General features: G+C 38.2%; 1 protein-coding gene across 8 annotated transcripts in view; it reads left to right on the top strand.

Annotated features, from left to right (window-relative positions):
• The window catches only part of LOC134818437 (bromodomain testis-specific protein-like), an 80996-nt gene that overhangs the window by 49664 nt on the left and 9612 nt on the right, over window positions 1–21720 (top strand). For 5 of the 8 annotated variants that reach the window (XM_063827990.1, XM_063827986.1, XM_063827988.1 and 2 more), the window contains exons 2-4: window positions 11309–11384; window positions 21137–21389; window positions 21518–21679. In XM_063827990.1, the coding sequence (XP_063684060.1) occupies window positions 21138–21389; window positions 21518–21679 (414 nt within the window). In that variant the 5' untranslated portion in view covers window positions 11309–11384; window position 21137. The remainder of the gene's footprint in view (window positions 1–11308; window positions 11385–21136; window positions 21390–21517; window positions 21680–21720) is intronic. The other 3 variants (XM_063827991.1, XM_063827987.1, XM_063827989.1) reach the window with 1 other exon arrangement.

Here is a 21720-nt window from a genome sequence, read left to right as displayed (position 1 = left end):
ATATCAGTGTGTAATGTATTTGCAGTACTGCGCCGTGACGTAATAGGACAAAAAGTACCTGCCACCAATGGTCAACACCAAAAGAGCGGCGTACTGCGCGCGACCAACTATTTCGCCCGTACAATATATGGAACAGATATTTTACGAGTATCACCCGTTAAGTTCTAACCAGAGCCCTCTCGCTTGCGCGTCACGCAGTACGCGTATACAATATACACATGGCTATGTGAATAATATAACCGTATGCCAATTTCAAAGTTAGACTCGTCGACGGTTTAATGATCATTGAAACAAATATTTTACTGCCAGTTTTACCCGTTTAAAAACTACGCCACTTTTTATCTTTGCTGGCAAAATCGTATACGCATGGCTAAAAATTAAAAAGGTTGGCATCGTCCGCGTTTTAACGGGTGATACTCGTAAAATATCTGTTCCATATATTAAATTTACAGGACCGTCGACGAGTCCAACTCGGCGCGCGTCCTGGTAGGACGGTAGGTTGTAAACCTACAATCCGCGTTATTTGACGCAAATTTGTATCGCATTGAGTTTTTCATAAAAAAAACTTAATGGTACAATTTACAAATTTGGTACATTACACTGCATAGCAGTGTATGGTGTTTCAAATATTATATTAGTGATTAGACCGTCGACGAATCCAGAATCCGACTTGACGCGCGTTTTAGTTGTAGGTTTACAACCTACCAGGACGCGCGCCGAGTTGGTCCAATATATGGAACAGATATTTTACGAGTATCACCCGTTAAGCGTTTTAGTAAATTATGAACCTACAACTGTAAAGCGGTACACTAATTGCAGGCAGAGCGCCAAGCCGCACATCAAAAATCTTTCCCACTACCACTCTAGCTGAAATTGTGGTGATGCACCAAATTGTTACAGAGGCTCTTACGGGCATTGTCTGCTCGATACACTAGGGACCCCAGATACACCTTACCAGACGTATTTTTGACCGTAGAATCGATTAAAAGTGGTTGTAAGATGATTGGACTGATTTTTCTGGGTTAAAATTGCAAAAAACCGATTTTTGGGCCAAAAATAGGCTAAAAAACCATGTTTTTTGATATTTTGAGCAAGTTAATTTTGTTAGCATGTCGGCAAAACTTGCATGGAGATAGCTGAAAAACAGCCGCACAAGATGGTATAAAAATAAAACAAATCCCTCTATTTTTTCTGGGGTAAAAATCCAAAAAAGTGGTAAAAATTATGACTTTTTTGCTTGAAGTTTGAATAATTTTTTGCAGTTGTATTAAATCAACCCAAAAATAGTTTCATCGTGTTTGCCTAAATTTTTCCTTTCGGAGAAGTACCCACTTCATATACTTTATCGAAGTTTGAATATCGTCACTCCGCAAGCGTTTTTGCCAAATTTTCGACGCGCACTACGCTCAAAAGCATTTAGTTGTTATCAATTGGCACCCGCGCGTTCATCATAAATTTCAAACAGCTATAACTCAGCGAGATTATGTCCGTTCTAGCTCATATTTTCACACCAAATAGAAAATAATGTGATCTTATTGCTGACAAAATATGAATATAATTACTCTATTTGCCTTAGAGTAATAGACTGTCAAAGTTTAAAACGCGCATTGGAATAGCATGTGACTAATAAGGCCAAATTTATACTTCTTAACATATTATCGATCCTTAGACATCATACTATTGTGTCCAATTAGCGGTTTTGTCTCTAAACTCGTAGCAGAAAACACGTCTTTTTGCCCGTAAGAGCCTCTACTATTTTAAAAATAAACTTTCTTATGCATCATTTGCATTTTATCCGGCTGATAAATCAATGAATTGCATTGTCGGTTGATGTGTCAGTGCTCTCCCTACTCATATTGTTTAATTGTAACTTTTCTTTCATCCTCATCTACGAGACTTCATCCTGCTCACCAATCACTAATCACCAATCACCATCAATCATCATTATCCTTAGTTTTGTTGACAATTTTCACCATCAATTTTGAGACTGTTTTTAGTTATTGAATTAAATTGTGCTAATTCCGTCACTGCATTAAACTACATTTAGAAAATTAGAATATTTGTAAAGCGTGTGTTAAATACTAGGAGTAAACCTAACATGCTACCTTTGTAATGGGTAAAATATAGTTTTTCAGGAACTACAAGTAATTCATAGCTCATAATAATAATTTTTTTTTGCTTGAGCTGTAAAATCCTCTGGTGTTGAGACTACTCCATCAGATCCCAAATTTGGGTCCACTACTGTTAAGGAGACTCGTATCCAGTAGGGGCTGACAGCGGTAAGCTTCAGTGTCTGCTGGTAACCGACTCGGCAACAGTAGTGGTTCCCATTTTTGGGTTGGAATGCCTGACACAAGAAAAATGGACACTAGGTCCAAAGTAGGAAAGCAAACTGGAAAGAAAGCTGATATCTGTGGATTTTGTTCAAAGGAGGTAATATGTGATTGTATTCAATGTGAAGGCAAATGTGGACGATGGTTCCATGCGGCATGTAGTGGACTGTCGGAGTTGCAGTTTAAAGACCTAGCAGAAAATGAGGATTCTGAGTGGTCATGTCAAAGATGTGGCAAGGAGGAGAAGAGCAACGAAGACGAAGACGAAAACCCCATAACTGAAGCTATCCGAAAGTTGAGGAGACAGGTCGAAGAAAGTGTACAACCATCTACTCCAATATCAAAGGACCCTCATATTGTGGAAGAAGAGGGAAAGGAGTGCTGTTTCCCAGGTTATGAAAATGTAAGGGATCCATCTCAATTGAAATTAGGATCATGGAATAGTTGGGAAGTTCTAACACAATGTGAGGGAATATATGGTGTTGTAGTCAAATGGAGAAGAAACATATTTCTGCTTCCCTCAGGGGCTGCAGGAAAAGCATTCATCGAGGAAATGACTAAAGTGGCCAACAATTTTTCAGCAGGCAGTACTATGGAATCAGTGACCATGACCCTTTTGATGATAATGCCATCACTACTGTTGCAGAAACCCTCAAAGAGATCCAAAGCAAAGGAACACACTGAAGTGTTGAAGAGAAGGCTTGTTTTGTGGCAGGCAGGTAAGTTAGAAGAGTTGCTGCGAGAAGGACAGGAGATTCAGAGAAGAATGGGAAAGGGGAAACATGAACATGGCCATGTTGAGAGAGTCTTCACTCGACTTATGATGAAAGGTAAAGTCAGTGCAGCAATGAGGTGGATTGGCGAAAATGCCACCGGGATTCTTGAACCCACTCCAGATGTGATAAAAGTACTGAAAGAGAAGCATCCCAAGGCATCACCTGCATCAAAGGGAAGCTGTCTGAGTGGACCAGTGAGGAGAGTAGAGCCGGTTATCTTTGACAGTATTGACGGGGAATCGATAAGACAAGCAGCAAAGAGAGTACAGGGTGCTGCAGGGCCTTCAGGAATGGATGCGGATGCGTGGAAGAGACTACTGTGTTCTAAACAGTTTGGTAAGACGTGTGAGGATCTATGCAATGCTATAGCAGGGATAGCAAGGAAACTATGTGTCAGGAATCTGGATCCAACGATGTTGACCTCATTGACAGCATGTCGACTTGTTCCCCTGGATAAAAAGCCTGGCGTCAGGCCTGTTGGCATTGGTGAAGTCTTACGAAGGATAATAGGGAAGACAGTGATGACCCTCCTACAGAAGGATCTGGTTGGTGCCACTGCTCCTATTCAAGTGTGTGCTGGTCTTCAGGGAGGAGTGGAAGCAGCTGTTCATGCTGCGAGGGACTGCTTTGAAGATCCTGAAACTGAAGCCATCATCTTAGTGGATGCAGAGAATGCATTCAACTTGCTGAACCGAGAGGCAGCTCTTAACAACATGTATATTGTATGTCCAGAAGTTGCTACCTACATTATGAACACCTACAGAATGCCTGCTAGACTGTTTATTGCAGGAGAAGATGAACATCTTTTTAGTGAAGAAGGGACAACACAAGGTGATCCACCTGCTATGGGATTTTATGCATGTGGTACAATACCATTGATTGATGCAGGAAACATTGAGAGAAAAGTGACTCAGATCTGGTATGCTGATGACTCTGCTGCTGGGGGAAAACTGGAAGAAATGAGGAAATGGTGGGATAACCTCTGCATTAAAGGACCACTTTTTGGTTACAACCCTAAATCTTCCAAGACATGGGTGATAGTCAAGCCTGAGCACGAAGAGAAGGCAAGAAACTTGTTCCCAGATGTCAATGTGACAAGTATTGGTCGACGATATCTGGGCAGCTTTATCGGAACTGATGAAGGAAAAGGGGCTTTCATCGAGGAAAAAGTTCAAGAATGGTGTCGTGATCTTAAACAATTAAGTGATATAGCATCAAGAGAACCTCAAATAGCATACAGTGCATACATGTATGGGCTTAGTAAAAGATGGAACTATGTGTGCAGAACTACCCCAGGAGTTGCAGATAGGCTCACTCCTCTGGAACAAGTAACACGCGATGAGTTTATCCCAGCTATCATCAACAGGCTGTTTAGCTGCACTGATGAACTAAGGAACATAATGGCTCTACCACCAAGATATGGAGGATTGGGTATACCAGTTATGATGGACATGGCAGACCGAGAGTACAAATTCTCATGTAGAGCCACAAAACCCCTTAAAGAAGCTATTCTCAAGCAGGTAGACAACTACACAGAGGACTGGAGAGTAAGCAAAGGAGTGAAAACTGAGATAACAACTGAACGAAATCTCTTCTATCGACAAAAACAAGCGGAAATACGCCAGGAGCTCGAGTCAACACCACTGGCAAAGTTGATGTTCCAACTAGCTGCTGAGAAAGGGGCAAGTGCTTGGTTAACAGCACTACCTTTAAAAGAGTATGGATATCTGATGAACAAACAACAGTTCTCAGACGCATTAGCTCTCAGGTACAACCTGAACTTAAAGGACAGCCCTAAGACATGTACGTGTGGCCAAAAGTACTCAGCAAACCATGCGCTCATCTGCAAACTCGGTGGATTTGTGTCACTGCGGCACAACTCGCTGAGAGACACCTTTGCTGAACTAATGAGAACTGTGAAATGCAAGGATGTGCAGACTGAGCCAGTTCTTCTTCCAGTTGATGGTCTGGAGTTGCCTAAGGGAACAGTACTTGGAGACCAAGCTAGGCTGGACATTTCTGCAAGATCGATTTGGAATGCTTCAGAGAGGGCATATTTTGATGTAAGGGTATTTCATGCCCCAGCCCCCTCCAATGCAAGCAAATCGATCCCAGCAATGTACCAGTCCCATGAAAATGAGAAAAAGCGATGTTACAACGCAAGGGTTCTTGAAGTGGAGAAAGGAAGCTTCACACCTTTAGTGTTCTCGACTTCTGGTGGAATGGGTAGTGAAGCTGAAAGACTGGTAAAAAAGCTGGCCAGTAAGATGGAGTACCACACTGGCCAGAGGTACTCGGATGCTGTAGGTTACATCAGAAAGCGCCTTCGCTTTGAAATCCTAAGAACAACAGTGATTTCTCTCCGTGGAGACAGAGGTGCGAGGAAAAACATTGTCAATATAAACAGTCTAGATCTTAACTTGGAGCCACAAGGCCAAGGGTAATTTTTGAGTGTTTAGGGAATTTTTTATATTCTTAAAGGTTTGATTTTATATAGGGTCATTGCTATATTATGTGTATATTGTTTGAATAATTTTATAAAAATTTTTTAAAAAAAAAAGTTAAATACTAGGAAGCTACAAATCATGCTTTAGGTGGGGTCCTTGTTTAAAGATAATGTTTCAACATGCAACTTTACGCCACTGCCTTGCCTGGCCTTGTAAGGGCACCTTTCAGTATAAATTTAATTTAACATTGAAATAGTTCAATGTTAATTTTAGGAGTTACATTGGAGCCTTCTGAAAAATCTATTGAATTATTAATATATTATTATCGATGTGGCAGTGACTAGTGAGCCTCGTCGCTTTACCAGCATTCGTCCTCAAAGTGATGATCCGCATTCTCAATTCTGCTTGGGAGAGATATATGTCAGTGAAGTCTATCCTTCTCTGAAAACCATGATCTTTACTCTTTAAGCTAATGTTTCCTTTTGTTAAACCCGGTTGGAGAGATCTTGCTTTAAAATCTGCTAAAGTTTGAATCTGTCGACTTCTAGGGCAGGAGCTTGTTTCTGGGTGTTAAGTTATTTTAGTTATATTGTGTTGCAAGATTTTTTAATAATGGGGGGGTGCCACTGTCCATTTTATCCCTGCACAAAAAAAACTGAAAAAAGACAAAGACAAAAGGGACAAAATGGACAAGAGGGACAAAATGGACAAAAAAGATAATAGGGACAAAAAAGACAAAAAAGACAAAAAAAGGCGGGGACAAAATGGACAAAATGGACAAAAAGGACAGAGACAAACGAGTTGACGGATGTTACTCGTCTAAATTTCTTCGAAGTAGCGCGCGCCGATTTCTTCTCGAAACGGCAAGTGCTACGAAGTAGCGCGCGCCGGGCCAGACCATTAACAATGGTCAACAAACGAGACAAATTGACATAACAGGGACAAAATGGACAGTAAAGAGAAGTCGCTGATTTCCGATAGGGTACAGGTTGTCGATTCTTTATGCTTCTTGTGTCTGAGGAAGCGTTCCTTCTTGTTCCACAGTTGTTTACATTTAGCTTCTTTTGTCGTACTCAAAAAGTTTCGCGGTTGCGAATGCCGGCCCATCGAGGAAAATCTTTCTACTTGGCTTGGTTTTTTAACCATTGTAAAGTATGATTAGTCGGATATAGTACTGAGTTCAAACAGTTCCCGAAACGAAAAAGCAAACGTTTGATTTTTGTTTCGGCGACTAAATCGTCGATGGGCCGGCAAATATTTGTTGTCGAGTAGTGTTGAATACTCATATTAACATGATTATTGATTTAATTTAGGAACTGTATATAAATATGTTTGACCAAGTTTAATTGTTAATGAGAATGCACCCCAGCACTGGGCGCGCGCGGCGGCTTTTATGTTAGCGGCTACAAGCTATTGTAGTCATTGGAAGTCAGTGGATTCTTTTTACCTAATTTTACCTCATCCCATTAAGGAACGCGCGCTGGGTAAAAAGAAATCTAGCCAGAGTGGAAGTCGGCGCCCACATTAAATTTTTGGAGAAAATCGCTCGCCGCAGCTCATTGCGCGGCGCGTCGCAACGAGCTTCGTTGTTCGTCGACGTGCGACGAGCAACGAGAAAAATTGCGTGGCGCGTCGGGTGGCACATCTTAATTATGATGGGTGATACGCGTATAAATTTCGATCGCTGACGTACAGCGAGCAGCACAGCTGCGAGTGGTGTCAGCTAGTAGGATTTCATTTTACAAGGCACATCGCGTTCACCTAGCTAACCAAGTGCTTTCGCGCCGCTGCGGGCGCGCTTGTTCCACAAGTCATTTCCGCCTCCGTCGGTCGCGCGCTACTACAAGCAAGAGGGCTGTAGTTAGAGCAACACATCGCGCCACAAGCCAAATATTTATCAACATCTTGACTAGCTACGCGATCCTTTTCCGCATGCGCTCGCGCTTTGCTCAAGTTGCGCTTTGCTCAAGTTGCGCTCACGTTAACTGCGTTAACGACCGAAATTTTCCCAATATGCAATAATTATTTTGCTTCTAAAATTCTTTGATAATTAATAATATATAATAATATATCGTAACATGTAATTGTAAGATAAAAAACCTCGCGCGCGCGGCGCTTACATCTGCACCTGAGAATTTCTGAGCAATGTGTGGCTGTGTGCGCGGCGGGCTGTGTATTGAGTATATAGCTGAATTTAGATTTATATTTATTTATAAATGTATAATAATATTAAATATGTATTGGTTGTTTTGTGGTAAATAAAAATTTTGTTTTACTAAATTTTGTTTTACTCTACATTTGAGCTTGTTTAATTTTTTGTCTCATTTGTCCAAAATTTTTGTCCCTTTTGTCCCTTTTGTCCCTACATTGTCCATTTTGTCCACAAAACACTGTCCTTCACAAAAAAATGTAAAAAAAGACAAAGACAAAATGGACAAAATGGACAGTAATACCCCCCCCCCAATAATACTGGAAACTTCTTCAATTGCCTAAGTGATATGTATAGAAACTCAATAGCTCATATAAAAATCTCCAAACTCTTGTCCCCTAATATTGACATTGGAAAAGGAACAGAGCAGGGACACCCCCTATCACCGGACCTTTTTAAAATCTATATCAACGACTTGTCATCTCTCCTGAAATCTGTTGGTGATTATCCTATTCTAGCTGACGTCCTAAATATCACATCTGCTCTGGGCTGACGATCTTGTCCTACTTGCCCTAAGTCCCAAAAACAGATAGCAAAGCCAACCCCCAGCATACTCTCAGGTACATCTCACAAGACCACTATGAAAGATTCCACCTTAAGTTTATCAAGTGGTCCTTGTGGTTCCTTGTCTGTCCATTCAAAAGCATCAAATATAGGCTGCTGGGGTGAAAGTGGGCGCCACCCCCTCTTCTTTGAAGCCTGCAAACTTGCAATAGATTTCTATAGTCGTCTTGAAAGCACTGAAAATGAACTTCTCTCCGCTGCATTTCACGAGCAGATTATGCTGGGCCTTCCTTGGTACACCAACATCTCTAATCTTCTCACCAAATATAACTTCCCCCACTCATCCTCTTCAAAATCCAAGCTCTCTACCCAAATCAGTCACAACATGAGGGAAGAATTTGTGGATACCTGGAAATCTGCCAAGGCATCCTCATCTAAATTAGAATTCTACAATCAAATTAAACATGATTTTGAACCAGAAACATACTTAGGAGTGGTTAAGATCCCCGATGCTCGGAAAAGCTTAACAAGGTTTCGTATTAGCTGCCACAATCTTTACATTGAGAGGGGCCGTTACGAAACCCCCCTAGTACCAAGAGAACATCGATGGTGCACTTTTTGCTTTTTCAGCAAGGGGCTTAAGCCTATTGAGGACGAAATTCATGTTCTAACTGACTGTTTACTCTACTCCTCAGTTAGAGAAAAATTTAACTTCCATCCCAACAAGAATTGCGCCGGTTAGTGGACGCTAGATTTCCATCGCCGTAATTAATTACAATTAACAATCGTTTCATATTGGTTAAATTACCAAATTTCTTTGGGGCGTTACAAAGAACAAAATGGAGGGGTTGCCGTTGTCAATTATTTGAATCGAAAGTTAAACGACCTGACACCGTAGCGCAGCCTGTGCGGTGATATGCATGATGCAGTTAAAAGGACATCTGTCCGACAGCGACTCTTGTCCGACTCAATATGTTACCAGAAAAAAAAGACATCTGTCCGAAATTGTGATCTAATTGCAATACGACACATTTCCATTTTCCAATTAGAGACATGATCTGAACTGAGATATGACCTGAGCTGAACTCTGCCATAGTTTATTTTCATTTGATGTCAAAAATTGGACAATAGTTTAAATGTTATATAAATAACTGATCTCCAAGTCCATACCGCTCTCCTGTGTGTAATGTAGGCTGTGATGTGATTGGCAGCTTGTTACAGCTTGTTAGTGTACGGCTAGCATGATCCTGTCCTCAAATAGTCAATCACGTATCGATGGATCAGATCTCAATGGATCAAATCAGCATTATATTAGGACTGTGGGAGCAACGTCACAAGATTACACGTGAGCTTGTGAAATACGAACGTGATCTGAAATTGCAAATTTGATCCGAAAGTTGGACAGATGTCGCCAAAAACGACTCCTATCTGACAGCGACTCTTGTCGGAAACCGGTAATTCGACTGTCGGACAGATGTCACCCAATCAAATCTGTGGTAGTTAATACAATGTGAATCATAATAAAATGTATCGTTCATTTCGTCTAAATATAATGAATCAATCTATGGGCAATCATGTTCAACATGATAGTCATAACATCATAATTTATACAACAACATAACGGATTACTAATATCGGGTTGCACCAAGCACCCACAACAAAATGAGAAGTTTGTATCGCATGAAGTTAACGAAAGCTTAAACGACAAATATCAATGCGAATCAAAATGTATAATAGCGAAAAGAGATATACATATATATGGTATATGCATATAGGGCCATGCACAAGCCAATAGCATGTATGGTCCTGCAGTGGGGTCTCCTTGTCCTTGGATCTGTGTTTTGATCCGTCCTTTCTTAAAATTTTCCATTTGTGTCACTTAGACTCACCTATTAAATGTTAATCGACACCACTGGTCCTAGTTAGATTTAGCCATGGCACGACTACTCAAACGTAACAGTTAAATAGGTGTGACATACTATTATATTCTTATAATTATATCATATGAATTGATTGCACTGCTAATAAATAAAATACTTTGTTTTACTAAATAAAATACTTTGTTTTACTACATGCGCGCCGTACACGATTTATTAGCTCGATTCTTGGTATAGAGTACACCTTGACATAAAAGCATTGTAAAATGCGCGCGCGACCATCGAAAGATAATTTGTAAAGGAGCACGTGTTTGCGGAGGTTAATGCATGTTTTGCTTTGTGACACGACGAAAAACCTATACCCACTATACCCATTCTCAAATCCTACCACTTCTAACCATCTATTGCCTTTTTAGGCGATGGAAAAAATATTACTGACCTAGCCGGTTTGCTATCCGATAAAACACTAGACCCTACAAAATTTACTGCCACAGCAAGAGCAATCCATTCAATTCTCTCTGTGAACGAAAATTTTACAGCCTACTATAAGAGCCCAGATTTCCACTCAAATACTGGCCAATGCATAATGCTATAGGACCTCAAAAATAGTATTATAAAGGGATTATAAAACATTTCTATTTTATCCCTACACATTTGTAAATAACTAGAATTGTGTAACCTTAAATTATTTCAGAATTATAACTATTGTGAATTCAATAAAATAATTATCACTTTTGTATCCTTGTATCCTTGTATCCTACAATAAGAGTCTATTACGTCACCCAGGCCTAGGGCCATATTATAATGTTCTCTTTACTCCTCTTTGTTCATCTTTACTGCTTTTGGACTGATTGTGTTCAGAAAATGTGTATTTCCCAAAGCAGCTTCGTCAGGAACGGGCAGAGCAATTGCATTTAGTTGAAACTGGTGTAAAAGCTGAGGATAGAATTTGCATCCTCTTTCTTCGAGTAGACAAATAAAAGTTGTGAAGGGAGGGTAGTAAACCATATTTGATAGTTTAATTAAAGGTTTATTCTTTTTATCCTGAAATGGATTTTCACGTTTCCCCCAAGAGGCCCAGTAGATAAAGGTTTTACTGTATATTACAGTTAAATAGAAATAATGATATATGAAGTAAATAACCCTATATATCTTCTCCCAGGATGCTGTATTATTGTGCTATTGATGTATGTAACCTGAAGATGTGGTACTCTAAAAGCTAATTGACTTTATATCAGGTACATTTATACTTATTATTGATTTTTATATCCTTATTTTGACGGTTGCAAATCCAAGGCTTGGGTTGATAATCCTCAGAATCAGACTCAAAGGGAGATTCAATAATCATAGATCTGATTCAAATTCAATTAAATTTGATTATATAATTCTAACAGCCTGAAATGATTAGTATCTCTATTTTCTATTTTATTGCCCCATTTTCATTACAGTAATCTGAGACATCAACCATAATTTTGTTATAGAATCATGTAGAATCATCGCTTATATGCCTAAGAATGGAAAATATGAACTGATATTAAAGGATTTTATTGTAGAACTCTATGATTAGATGGCTGATAGAAAAAATGCACTCCAAAAGATTTTGATCATTCGATTTGTGTAGAGAATTACAAAATAGGGTACCATCTTGTTTCGTATCCTTTTATCAGCAAAGTGTTTTAAAAATTAAGATAAATGGACACGTTCATTCGAGTTTGAGGTTATTGGTAAATATTAGTTACCCTTTTAAAAAGTACGTTGTAGTTGACTTTGTCACACTATGAAATTATTTAAACCCTTGGCCTTAATGGTAAGGATAATCGTCTCATCCTCTAGGCAAACTTTGTCTCACAACGATATCTTTATCAGGTGATAAGATATCGCCTAAATACACTATAAACATGTGACAGTGTCCAGTTGATAGGATGGGTACACAATACATATGACCATTACCTACATATTTGACGACTTTTTTCGTTAAATGGTGCTCCCAGGTTTACTCCGTCACACATGTAAGAAAATATATGAGGAATGTTTAGGGCACCCTGATAAGGAATGCTGAGTAGTGTAAGATTACTTTATGACCTGTAAGTGCTGGGAATTGTTATAATATCAGATAGTCGCAAGCAAAGAGCAAGTTTACTTTGTCACATACTCTTGATGATATCTACACATCACAGTGGGGCAATCTAATAGGGCATTATGACTTTTGGGTTTTTTGCCTTTTTATGCCTCTGGCCACATCTTGGTGGTGTCAATTTGGGTTAAATCGTCAATTATAACTTATTTCAGTGAAATAGGACAACTTTCACTACTTTTTTGGGCAAAACATCAATTTTTTTTAAAATTTGGCACTTTCTGTCACACAAAAAGCATCTTTTTTGACTAGCAATTTTAAGATTTCATCCAATTTCAAGCGGTTTCCGTCCCATTTTTCTGCTTTTTCGTATGGAAATAGTCATCAATCATGCTGATGTGATTGTTTAATGGTATTTCAGAAAGGAGAACCAGAAAAACTTTGCAATATGACCAAAACATAAGAAAAATCCTATGAAATCAGAGTTGCCCCGGCCCTGGAATTTCCGAGCTCAAATTGCCAGATTTTGGCTATTTTTGGCTCATCCGCATTATTTTTCCATCCAAATATTACTTATTCCTATTGAACTTTGCTGGTATTAGCATAAAAGATCGAAGTGTGCCCCAAAAAGCTATGAAATAGATGAAAAAAATCAGTTTTTAGTCTATCAGTGAGCTTTTCAAGGCTGAGAAATAGCGTGAGGCTGGACCCAAAAAAAAATTTTTTCCTCAAAATGTCGGAACTTGTCGGAACTCAGGGGGCTTTTATATGGTTGCAGGCATGTTGGGACACCTTCTAAGGTACTCTACATATGCGGCTATTAGCGGCTATGGTTTATCAGCAAATTTAAATGGATAAATTCCAAAAATTTACTCTCAAAAATGAGCTTATTTTCAGATATATCATCCAGAAGGCTGGCAAAAATCCATTTTCATCAGAAAGACAAATATTTTGGCCAGAATCGTTCCTCAGTGATCATCCCAGTATGAGGAAAGTTGATTAGAATGGCAGAATCGTGGATTAAAAGCACCATGATGGTTTATTTGGCATGCTTATGCATGCCATGAAACTCTAATTTTCACTGCCAAAATTTGAAATATTGCCAGCGCCCAACTTTGAGGGTCCATAACTCGGCTTAGGATTGAGATAGAAACATAATTCAAAAAGTTTTGAACTCAGTTACAACCTGGCTACAAGATAAAACCATTTTAAAAAGATTTTAAAGACATGAATTTTTGGCTTAATGTCACCATGCTGCCCCACTGTGCACATGTTTGAAATTGAGCAAATATTGATATACCATCTTAAACACCCTATATTACGTACTGGATCAATTAACACTACTAGCAGGAACCCGTATAACCCTAAAATGGTGTCAAGACTCAAGAGACTAAAATAATTATTACCTATTTTATCGGCCAGGTAGCGCAGTTGGTTAGAACGCCTGTCTTACAATCGTTAGGTTGCGAGTTCGAAACCCACTGACTGCCTGGTCGTGGGGTGAGCGTCGTCGACGTTCAGCTAAGGATCATGAGTGGTCTATGCAGCCCCCCGGTCTACTCAGCCGAATACTCGAGAAATCGGGTGTGAGGGTTAAATGAGGAGCTGCACATTGCAGCAAAGTCTCGGACGAAGAAAGTATGGTACACACTACCTTAACCGTCACTGGCCAAAAAGATCCTTCGGCTTCCTGTAATTGGCTGGTTGCACTTGTGTAACATTGTGGCTGTTGGAATACACCGAAGTAAAATAAGTGTCTAGATAAAAAAATTCGCGTTTTTGACACCACTTTGGGGTTCAAATTTTGGGCTCTAAAACTCCTATTCCTTGGCCAATTTTTTATTTTTTCATGCTGTCTTGAAAAGCATAAAAGCATTCAACCCAGTCAAAAATGTTTCAGTTGTATATCTTTTACGGTTTTTGCGGAAAGTCGCGTTAAAGATGATGCCGTGGTGTCAGTAAAATGGCACGATAAATATATATATATATATATATATATATATATCGTCTCGCTTTATATATAGTAAGATTACAACCACGCACCAGTCACATAAATTATTCTGTGGTAGTAATATGTTTACAGTGTCACAATTGAAACATCGCAACATGGTAAAAAAATAGGTTAATTTTGTCACAAAAACTATTATACCTCTGTTTGCTCCTTGCTGGCAGATAACTAGTTTATCGAAATTTGTATGATGATAAAGTTATATTGAATTCTAATAGAGATAATATGATGAACTTCAAAATAGGGCAAGCAATGTTAATTTCGTCACATAATTTGTCGTAAATGTTTGATAATTTGTTGTTCACATCGACAGTTCTTATTATGGTTGAAATTGATTAACACAAGAAATATAGTAGCCCACACAGTTTTCCACATTAAATTTATATTGTCGGGGCACAACATTTTAATACTGTCACATTTTGAGTGACTTAGCCAAATTTAACTTAACATCGTTAAACTACCAATTATTTCTAAAAGAATATTGAATTCTAATAGACGTATAATTCTTCAAAATAGGGACAATAAAAGTTGACTTCGTCGCATCATTTTTGTGAAAATGTTAACTTCAACTGCCTTCTTTTGAATCAACTGTATCATTCAAACTCCTTATATGGAGTTTTCCCGCTTTTCAAACCAAAATCGAAAAAAAATGATTTCGGCAATGCACCCAAAATTGAAAATTCTATAAAATGTGACAGAATTAACCTCATTTCCCAAAAACCAAGTGCGTGCATAGGTGCAGATCTGCAGGGGTGAGCGCGTGTATTAGGCAACCATTCAACACAGCATATAATAGGGCTGCAATCGATAGAAGAACCATCACATAATAAGTTTTTTGAAGGTTTTGAGGACACCTCACAGTAAAAAAGAGGCATCGTATTATGAGTGTGACAAAGTTATCTAAATATTGCCGTATAACCATTGCCCATTGGATCCGTGCCCTTAAACTAATACATACATACATGCTACATGAAGAGGTCTCCTCCTAGTTGTTGCAGTGGCCTGCATCACACACATCTCTTCTACGGTGTATCATGTTCCTCCATTCCACTCGTTGTAGAGCTAACTGTTTTACTGCGTCTCTGCTGATGTTATCGACACCTGTAAAGTCAGCCGCATCCTCGAGTACACAGGCCATCCAGCCTTTGCTGGGTCGTCCTCTCAATCTCTTTCCATAGTTTGATTTCCAATCCAGTAGAAAATTGGGAAACCGTGTCTCTGGCATTCTGACAACGTGTCCGTACCACCTTAGTCTAGCCGAACCGATGAAAGTTTCAATAGACTTTATTCCAGCACGCCTGAGAACTTCTTCATTGGAGACATGGAAGAACCACTTTATCTTCAAGATTCTTCTCAGGGAGGTCAGATGGAAGACCTCGAACCGTTTCATCTGCTTCTTTGTTGTGTTCCACACTTGAGCTCCATATAACAGAATAGTAAAAACAGCAGCCTTGTAGATACGGATCTTGGTGGGCGTTCTTATAGTTCTACTGTTCCATATATATATATATAAAATGAAACAGTAAGTAGTATACTTACATACTTGCCAAAAAGTTACACGTAGCATTTTAAGGTCATTCAAATTCCTGTTACAATTTAATTAACCCTCTCTAAGGAATTACGGTTTAATTCTTATCTTCTCAATTTTTAAGGGCATTTAACCGCTTCATTTATTAGTTACTATTGGAAGCGGAAGCTGTTTAAATACTGTATATTTATCTTAAGTAATCTTGCTCGACTATTTCTTTAAGCTCTCTTTTAAGTGAAATTCCGAACAAAATCTAGCAAAAAACTGTTAGATTATAATATTCAGGGGCACTTTCAAAAACTATGTTAACGAATCTGTCACGGGAAAAATTTCAACTTCTAGAAGCTCTCATTTGGTGGATAAACTCAATATTTTGATTAAACTTTTTTTCAGCATAGGATTTGCGATAGTTCATTATATTTATTATTATATAACTTTATTCAAATCAAAAATAGAACATAAAGAACATCTTGATGACCTGATAAGTCACCAAGAGAAAAATAACACAGAATAAACTAAATCATGCTTAACTCTCTCCATGCTTTTCTATCTGTTGCAAAAAGTCTTAAATGGTATAAATCATCTGTATTTACAAGTCTAAAGTTTCTGTCACTTAAATCGTTCAAAATAGTTTTTAACAAGTTTGACTGGTGTCGTCCGACTCTACCTCTCATCAAACTCTGACTCTCTACAGCAAAATGTAAGGCAAGCTGGGCAGGTGAGTTATTATCACTGCGGAGGATGTGACCGAGCATTCTCCACCGTGCACGAGCAACACGCTCACTAAGTGGAACAACTTCGCAGCGTTTGTATAGAGTCACATTTCGTATGACATTAGGGTAGGTCATGCCGATGATCGTACGGAGATGATTCCTGTGGCAGACATCAAGTTTTTGAAGGAGTTGTTTAGATGTTGCCCAACTGTTGCAATTATACATCAGTATTGAAACAACTTGTGCTTCATATATCTTGAGTCGAATCTTCAAGGGTATACGTCTACCTTGTTCCCAGACTTTTTTGTAGTTCTGAAAAGCAATGTTAGCAAGTATACATCGTCTCTTGACATCTTCGATGCTACACAACTTAGAGCCTAAAGAGATAGATGACCTCCAAGGTTCTCTACCTCTGAGTGGCTCTCCTTTGTCATCAACCTCGTTCTTGCCGGCCAGATAGAAGTGGGTGAACTCGGTTTTTGACTCATTGACAAAAAGATTCCACTCTTCCAATATCTCTTTACATATTGGCAACAAAGACTCCAAGTTGCTTTTATCCTCATCAGTAAAATCAGCATCATCTGCATACTCCCACTCGAGGGGTAACAGATTCTCAGCTATGGGAGGGTTAGGTCTTAGATAGGACATAACAGCACGCAGGTGGTAAAGTGCTGCTGCCAGATATAGAGTGAACAAGTTTCCAGACAAACTGTCGCCTTGAAAAGCTCCAATCGTGACAATTAACTCTCCCGATATTGTTGAGTTCACTTTGATCTTCAGTTTAGTATTTGCGAGCAAATACCTTACCAGTCGAATGTCGTCCTCACTACAACCAGCATCAGCTAAAATGTCAAGTAATACCGACCTCTTTATGGTATCAAAAGCAGAGGACATGTCAATGCCCATCTTATGAAGAGACCAGCGTTTTTCTTTGACAACTGACACTAGTATTCGCTGGGTCCAAACGATATTTGCACAACTATGGCCAGGTTTATAGGCATTCTGCCAAGGACCAGTGTATTGAGATACTTGCCTTTGGATGCGCTTCAAGACTATCATGGACAATATCTTTCTAGTACCGTTTAGTAGGCAAAGTGGGCGCAAAAAACGATAGTTCAACTTTTACAAAAAGAATAAAATGTCTACTATGTCTATGAGCAGAGATACACGCATTTAAATCAGGGCTAATAATGGTGGATATACTTTTCAGAGGGGTTTGGTGGATATATCATTTGTTGGCCTGTAACTTTACGTGTGGTTAATTTATGGTGATTATTTAAAGATAGAATTGTAGCAAATCGATATGCCTCTATGATAAAAGGCGAAAATAAAGAAAGATTTCAATTTTAAGGCTAGATATGGTGGATAATAAAACGATGAAATAAAATTCAATACCGAAAATTTTCAACTGAAAAAATTATATTGGTCAACAAGTTCACCAGCTTTACTCAGTGAACGGATCAGGTTGGAAATCGTTTCAAGTTTATGATAGCATAGAAGATTTAATTTTTAGGCCATTTTTGGTGGATATATTGGAGCTTCAAGATTGATTTAATTTTAAGTCAATTTCTGAGTCAATAATGCAGGTTATCCATTGTTAGACCCCAATTATCTCGTCTAGAAGCTGAAAATGTATACAATTATTGCTCTAGGGCCATAATGAATGGATATAGTTTCATACGAACTTAACAAACTGTTTCCTTTCAGCCTTTAGAGCTGTTTTTGGTGGATAAAAGTACCAAAACGGGAAAATTTGCTTTTGTATCCACTATTTTTGGCCCTAGATGTGTTCTATCATGAAACTACAACTGTTTCTAGATAGAAAATCCCCTTTGCTAATTCAGTTCAAAAGAATTTTCAGTCCAAGACGACTTTTAAGGTTAAAATTGGTGGATATTAAATGTGAATAACCTACCTCAGTGATTGAAATAACGATTTCTTGACTGATAACGTATGTGATCCACTTTCAACGCCCAATAATTATATCTTAAGGTCGAAAGAGCTGAAAATCATTGCTCTGAGATCGAAAAGAAGGGCTATAGTTTCAAGTAAACGTTCCAAACATTCTCCATTTAGGGCCGTTTTTGGTGGATAAATGCCTAAGAAATTAGCTTAAAAACGGTTAAATTTGCTTTTTTATCCACTATTTCTGGCCTTAGATTTGCTCGATTATGAAATCATACACTGATATTGGTTTGTTTAGACCTTTTTCTTGTTCAGCACAAAATGTGATAAGCTCAAGCCGAGTTTTAAGGCCAAAATTGATGGATATCAAAATATCCAGGTCGATATTTTAAGTATTTTTGAGTTAATTATCCACCAAATTGGCCCTGAATGCTTAAAATGCCATAGTACCTTATGCATAAATGTTCAACATCTTATATTTCATCTTTTTCAACTGTTTCTAATCATGATGATGTCTTATTTATTGATATTTTGGTAACATTTACGTGTTTAACTAATTAATATTGACTTATATCCACCAAAAATAGCCTTTTAACTTGAATCTTGTACTTCATAGTTGATGCCATAGATTTAACATTGCCTTTGCATCATTTTAAGACCAGTAAATTGATGTTAGCTAACAAATAACAGTCTTAAAAAAGAGGTAAAAAAATATATCCACCAAATTTGGCCCTTAAGAAAAATCCCGGCCCTACTTATGAAATTATGAAGTTATAACGATTATTGTTAAGTCTCAATCATATTTTAGGAGTTTAGATGGAATTAAATATTTTTAAAGGCCACCTGAAGTGGATTGGTCTGTTTCACTTTTATCCACCAGATTTAGCCCTAAATCGAAACAAAAAGTGGCAGATAGTAAAGGTTAGGGTATAGCACACCATATTCTGGAGTTTCATCCCGTTCCAAAAATTATCCACCAAATTATGCCACAAAAACTGATTTTTGGCAAATTTTAACATTTTTTCCGTGACAGATGTTTTTGAAAGTGCCCTCAGTAGATTATCTTTTCGTCTTGCCTTAGTTTTATTTTGTTCACTACGTATCAGTTAGCAGAAACTGAATGATAGTTCTGGTTTTGATATTTTCATAGATATCGATGAAGTCAAATAGCGATATGTTTTGTACGAGTTCCCATTATTTTAGCTATCTATGAAATGAAGTACAGGTGTATTCATTTAATCACCGTATGCACTATCTTGGTCCAGATTGTTAATATCTATTAGTATAGGTAAAACAGCTGATTTCGCGCTATTTAGTTTTGATCCAGTTTCACCAAAACCCCCAATATGGGTTTATAATAGAAGATAAGGAACATTTAAACTAGACCGACCTTTTTCTGTGCACCAAGGTTCTTGAAACCACTCAAATGTGAAATTTGGGTGTCCGTTACAATATTATGAATCAAAATTCCGTCACATTACTTTATGTCACTATTATGTATGAAAAATCAAAATTATCAGATGTTTCTGACCCACCGTACCTACTACCTTGTTTGATGGCTTCATTAGTTGCAAGGTAGAAACATACATGATAGTAGAATAAAAAGAGATCTAATTGCTTGAGTTTCAGGTTTAGTGGATTTTATTCATCCTTGACAGAGCAAATGTTAACGACAAAGTACAGTTCTAAGATTTGAACAATATTTAAGATTTCTATTTCGCCTATTAGTTACTTCTTGTATAGCTAATCAACGCCAATTACATGTGATTGATTGTATTTGCTTATCGTAGGTAATGTAACCTACTTATTGCTTGCTACTCACTATACGATTTTAAATATTCACCATGAAATTGAAAAGCAGGGCTCGCAAAAATAAACATACACGTTAATCCATATTTACTGATTTTTACACCAACTCATAATTAATGTGTACACGCTGAATCTGCCATGATGTGCTCCAGTTCAATTGAGATTAAGAATTGTGTGCTTGCTCTGCATAGCTTCTGATTAAAACTTTTTATCTTCTCTAAAAAATATGCGAATATTTGGATAATTCTTAGTCATAGCCTCAACTTTCATTATGTGTACATGTATTCTCCTGGATTTGTACAACATTATTTGTATTATTTGATACATCTCTTCTATCTCGGCACAGTGATAATTTGACATTGTCCAGTATCGCCAATTTGTGACATTTCACTCGTATGTTTAGCCATAATTGTAGTTCTGAAAAAGGAATGTTTTTCAACAATTCTTGAGACCCTAAAATTCCATAATACATTCGTAAACAAACGGTTTGGATAGAAATATCATTAACTTGAATAAATCAAAGCATGCACCTTTGAGTAATAACACTACTATTGATCTACACGCACTGTCTTGAGCAATCAACTCAGCTTTGAAGTTGAGTACTCTTCCACATTACAAAACATACACATATGACAAACTCCTGAATTATTAGCATATCTTTAGAACATTTTGCCCGCCTGTCTAGGGGGTCTACACTTGGCGGGTAATGTAAGGCGCGAAATTCTTGTCCAAAATACACATCTTTTCTATTGCGCTAAAATTGTAGTTAGCACATTTTTTACGCGCACTGAACGTACACGCGTTGTCTCCATTTTATCGCCTCGACGAAGAGAAAACATCTTTGACAGTGAAATTGATCGACAGATCACTGCCCAAATCAGAAAATAGTTTACAAGAATTCTACGATCATATCATTTACGGATGGTCCTCATCTCAAACTCCTCAATTTTCAGTATGGGGACGGTAGTTGAGGAGTCTCAAACGGTTGATGTTACGACAGGAACTACCCACATCAACTCGAGTGAATCACCAGTCAAACAGGTTGACTCCCCAGCCAAAGAAGCAGTTGAAATTGTTGTGGAACAAACAAGTGCTCCTGCAGTTGTGGAGAATATTGAGGAGACGAGCCCGCTAGGGAAGAGAATCCGGCGAGCTTCTTCGAAATATGAGGATGTTGAAAGTAAAACTCTACTGGTGGGTGAAATGGTTCGTCTTATGCTTCAGATATTGACTTTGTCCGAATTTTTTCATCAGGAAACTAAATTTATTGATCCCCGAAATTCATTTGTTGTTTTATATGTTCGAACAGGTTAAAACAAAAACATTTTGTCCAGGTGAAAGATGAAGTGCCGCCAAACCCAGACGGTTCAGAAAACCTAGGCTTCACCACCACTCGCCTTCAGTTCCTTCTTAATAAGATAGTAAAACCTCTATGGAGGAACCGATATTGCTGGCCATTTCAGAAACCAGTCGATCCAGTCGCTCTCAATATACCGGTAAATCGAACTTAAGGAATCCTCCTAATTAGTTCAGATAA

The sequence above is a fragment of the Bolinopsis microptera genome, chromosome 7 (assembly GCF_026151205.1).
Source record: "Bolinopsis microptera isolate Bmic1 chromosome 7, MBARI_Bmic_1.0, whole genome shotgun sequence".
Lineage (NCBI taxonomy): Eukaryota > Metazoa > Ctenophora > Tentaculata > Lobata > Bolinopsidae > Bolinopsis > Bolinopsis microptera.
The sequence above is the reverse complement of the archived record's forward strand: the minus strand, read 5'-3'. Positions and strand labels throughout refer to the sequence as shown.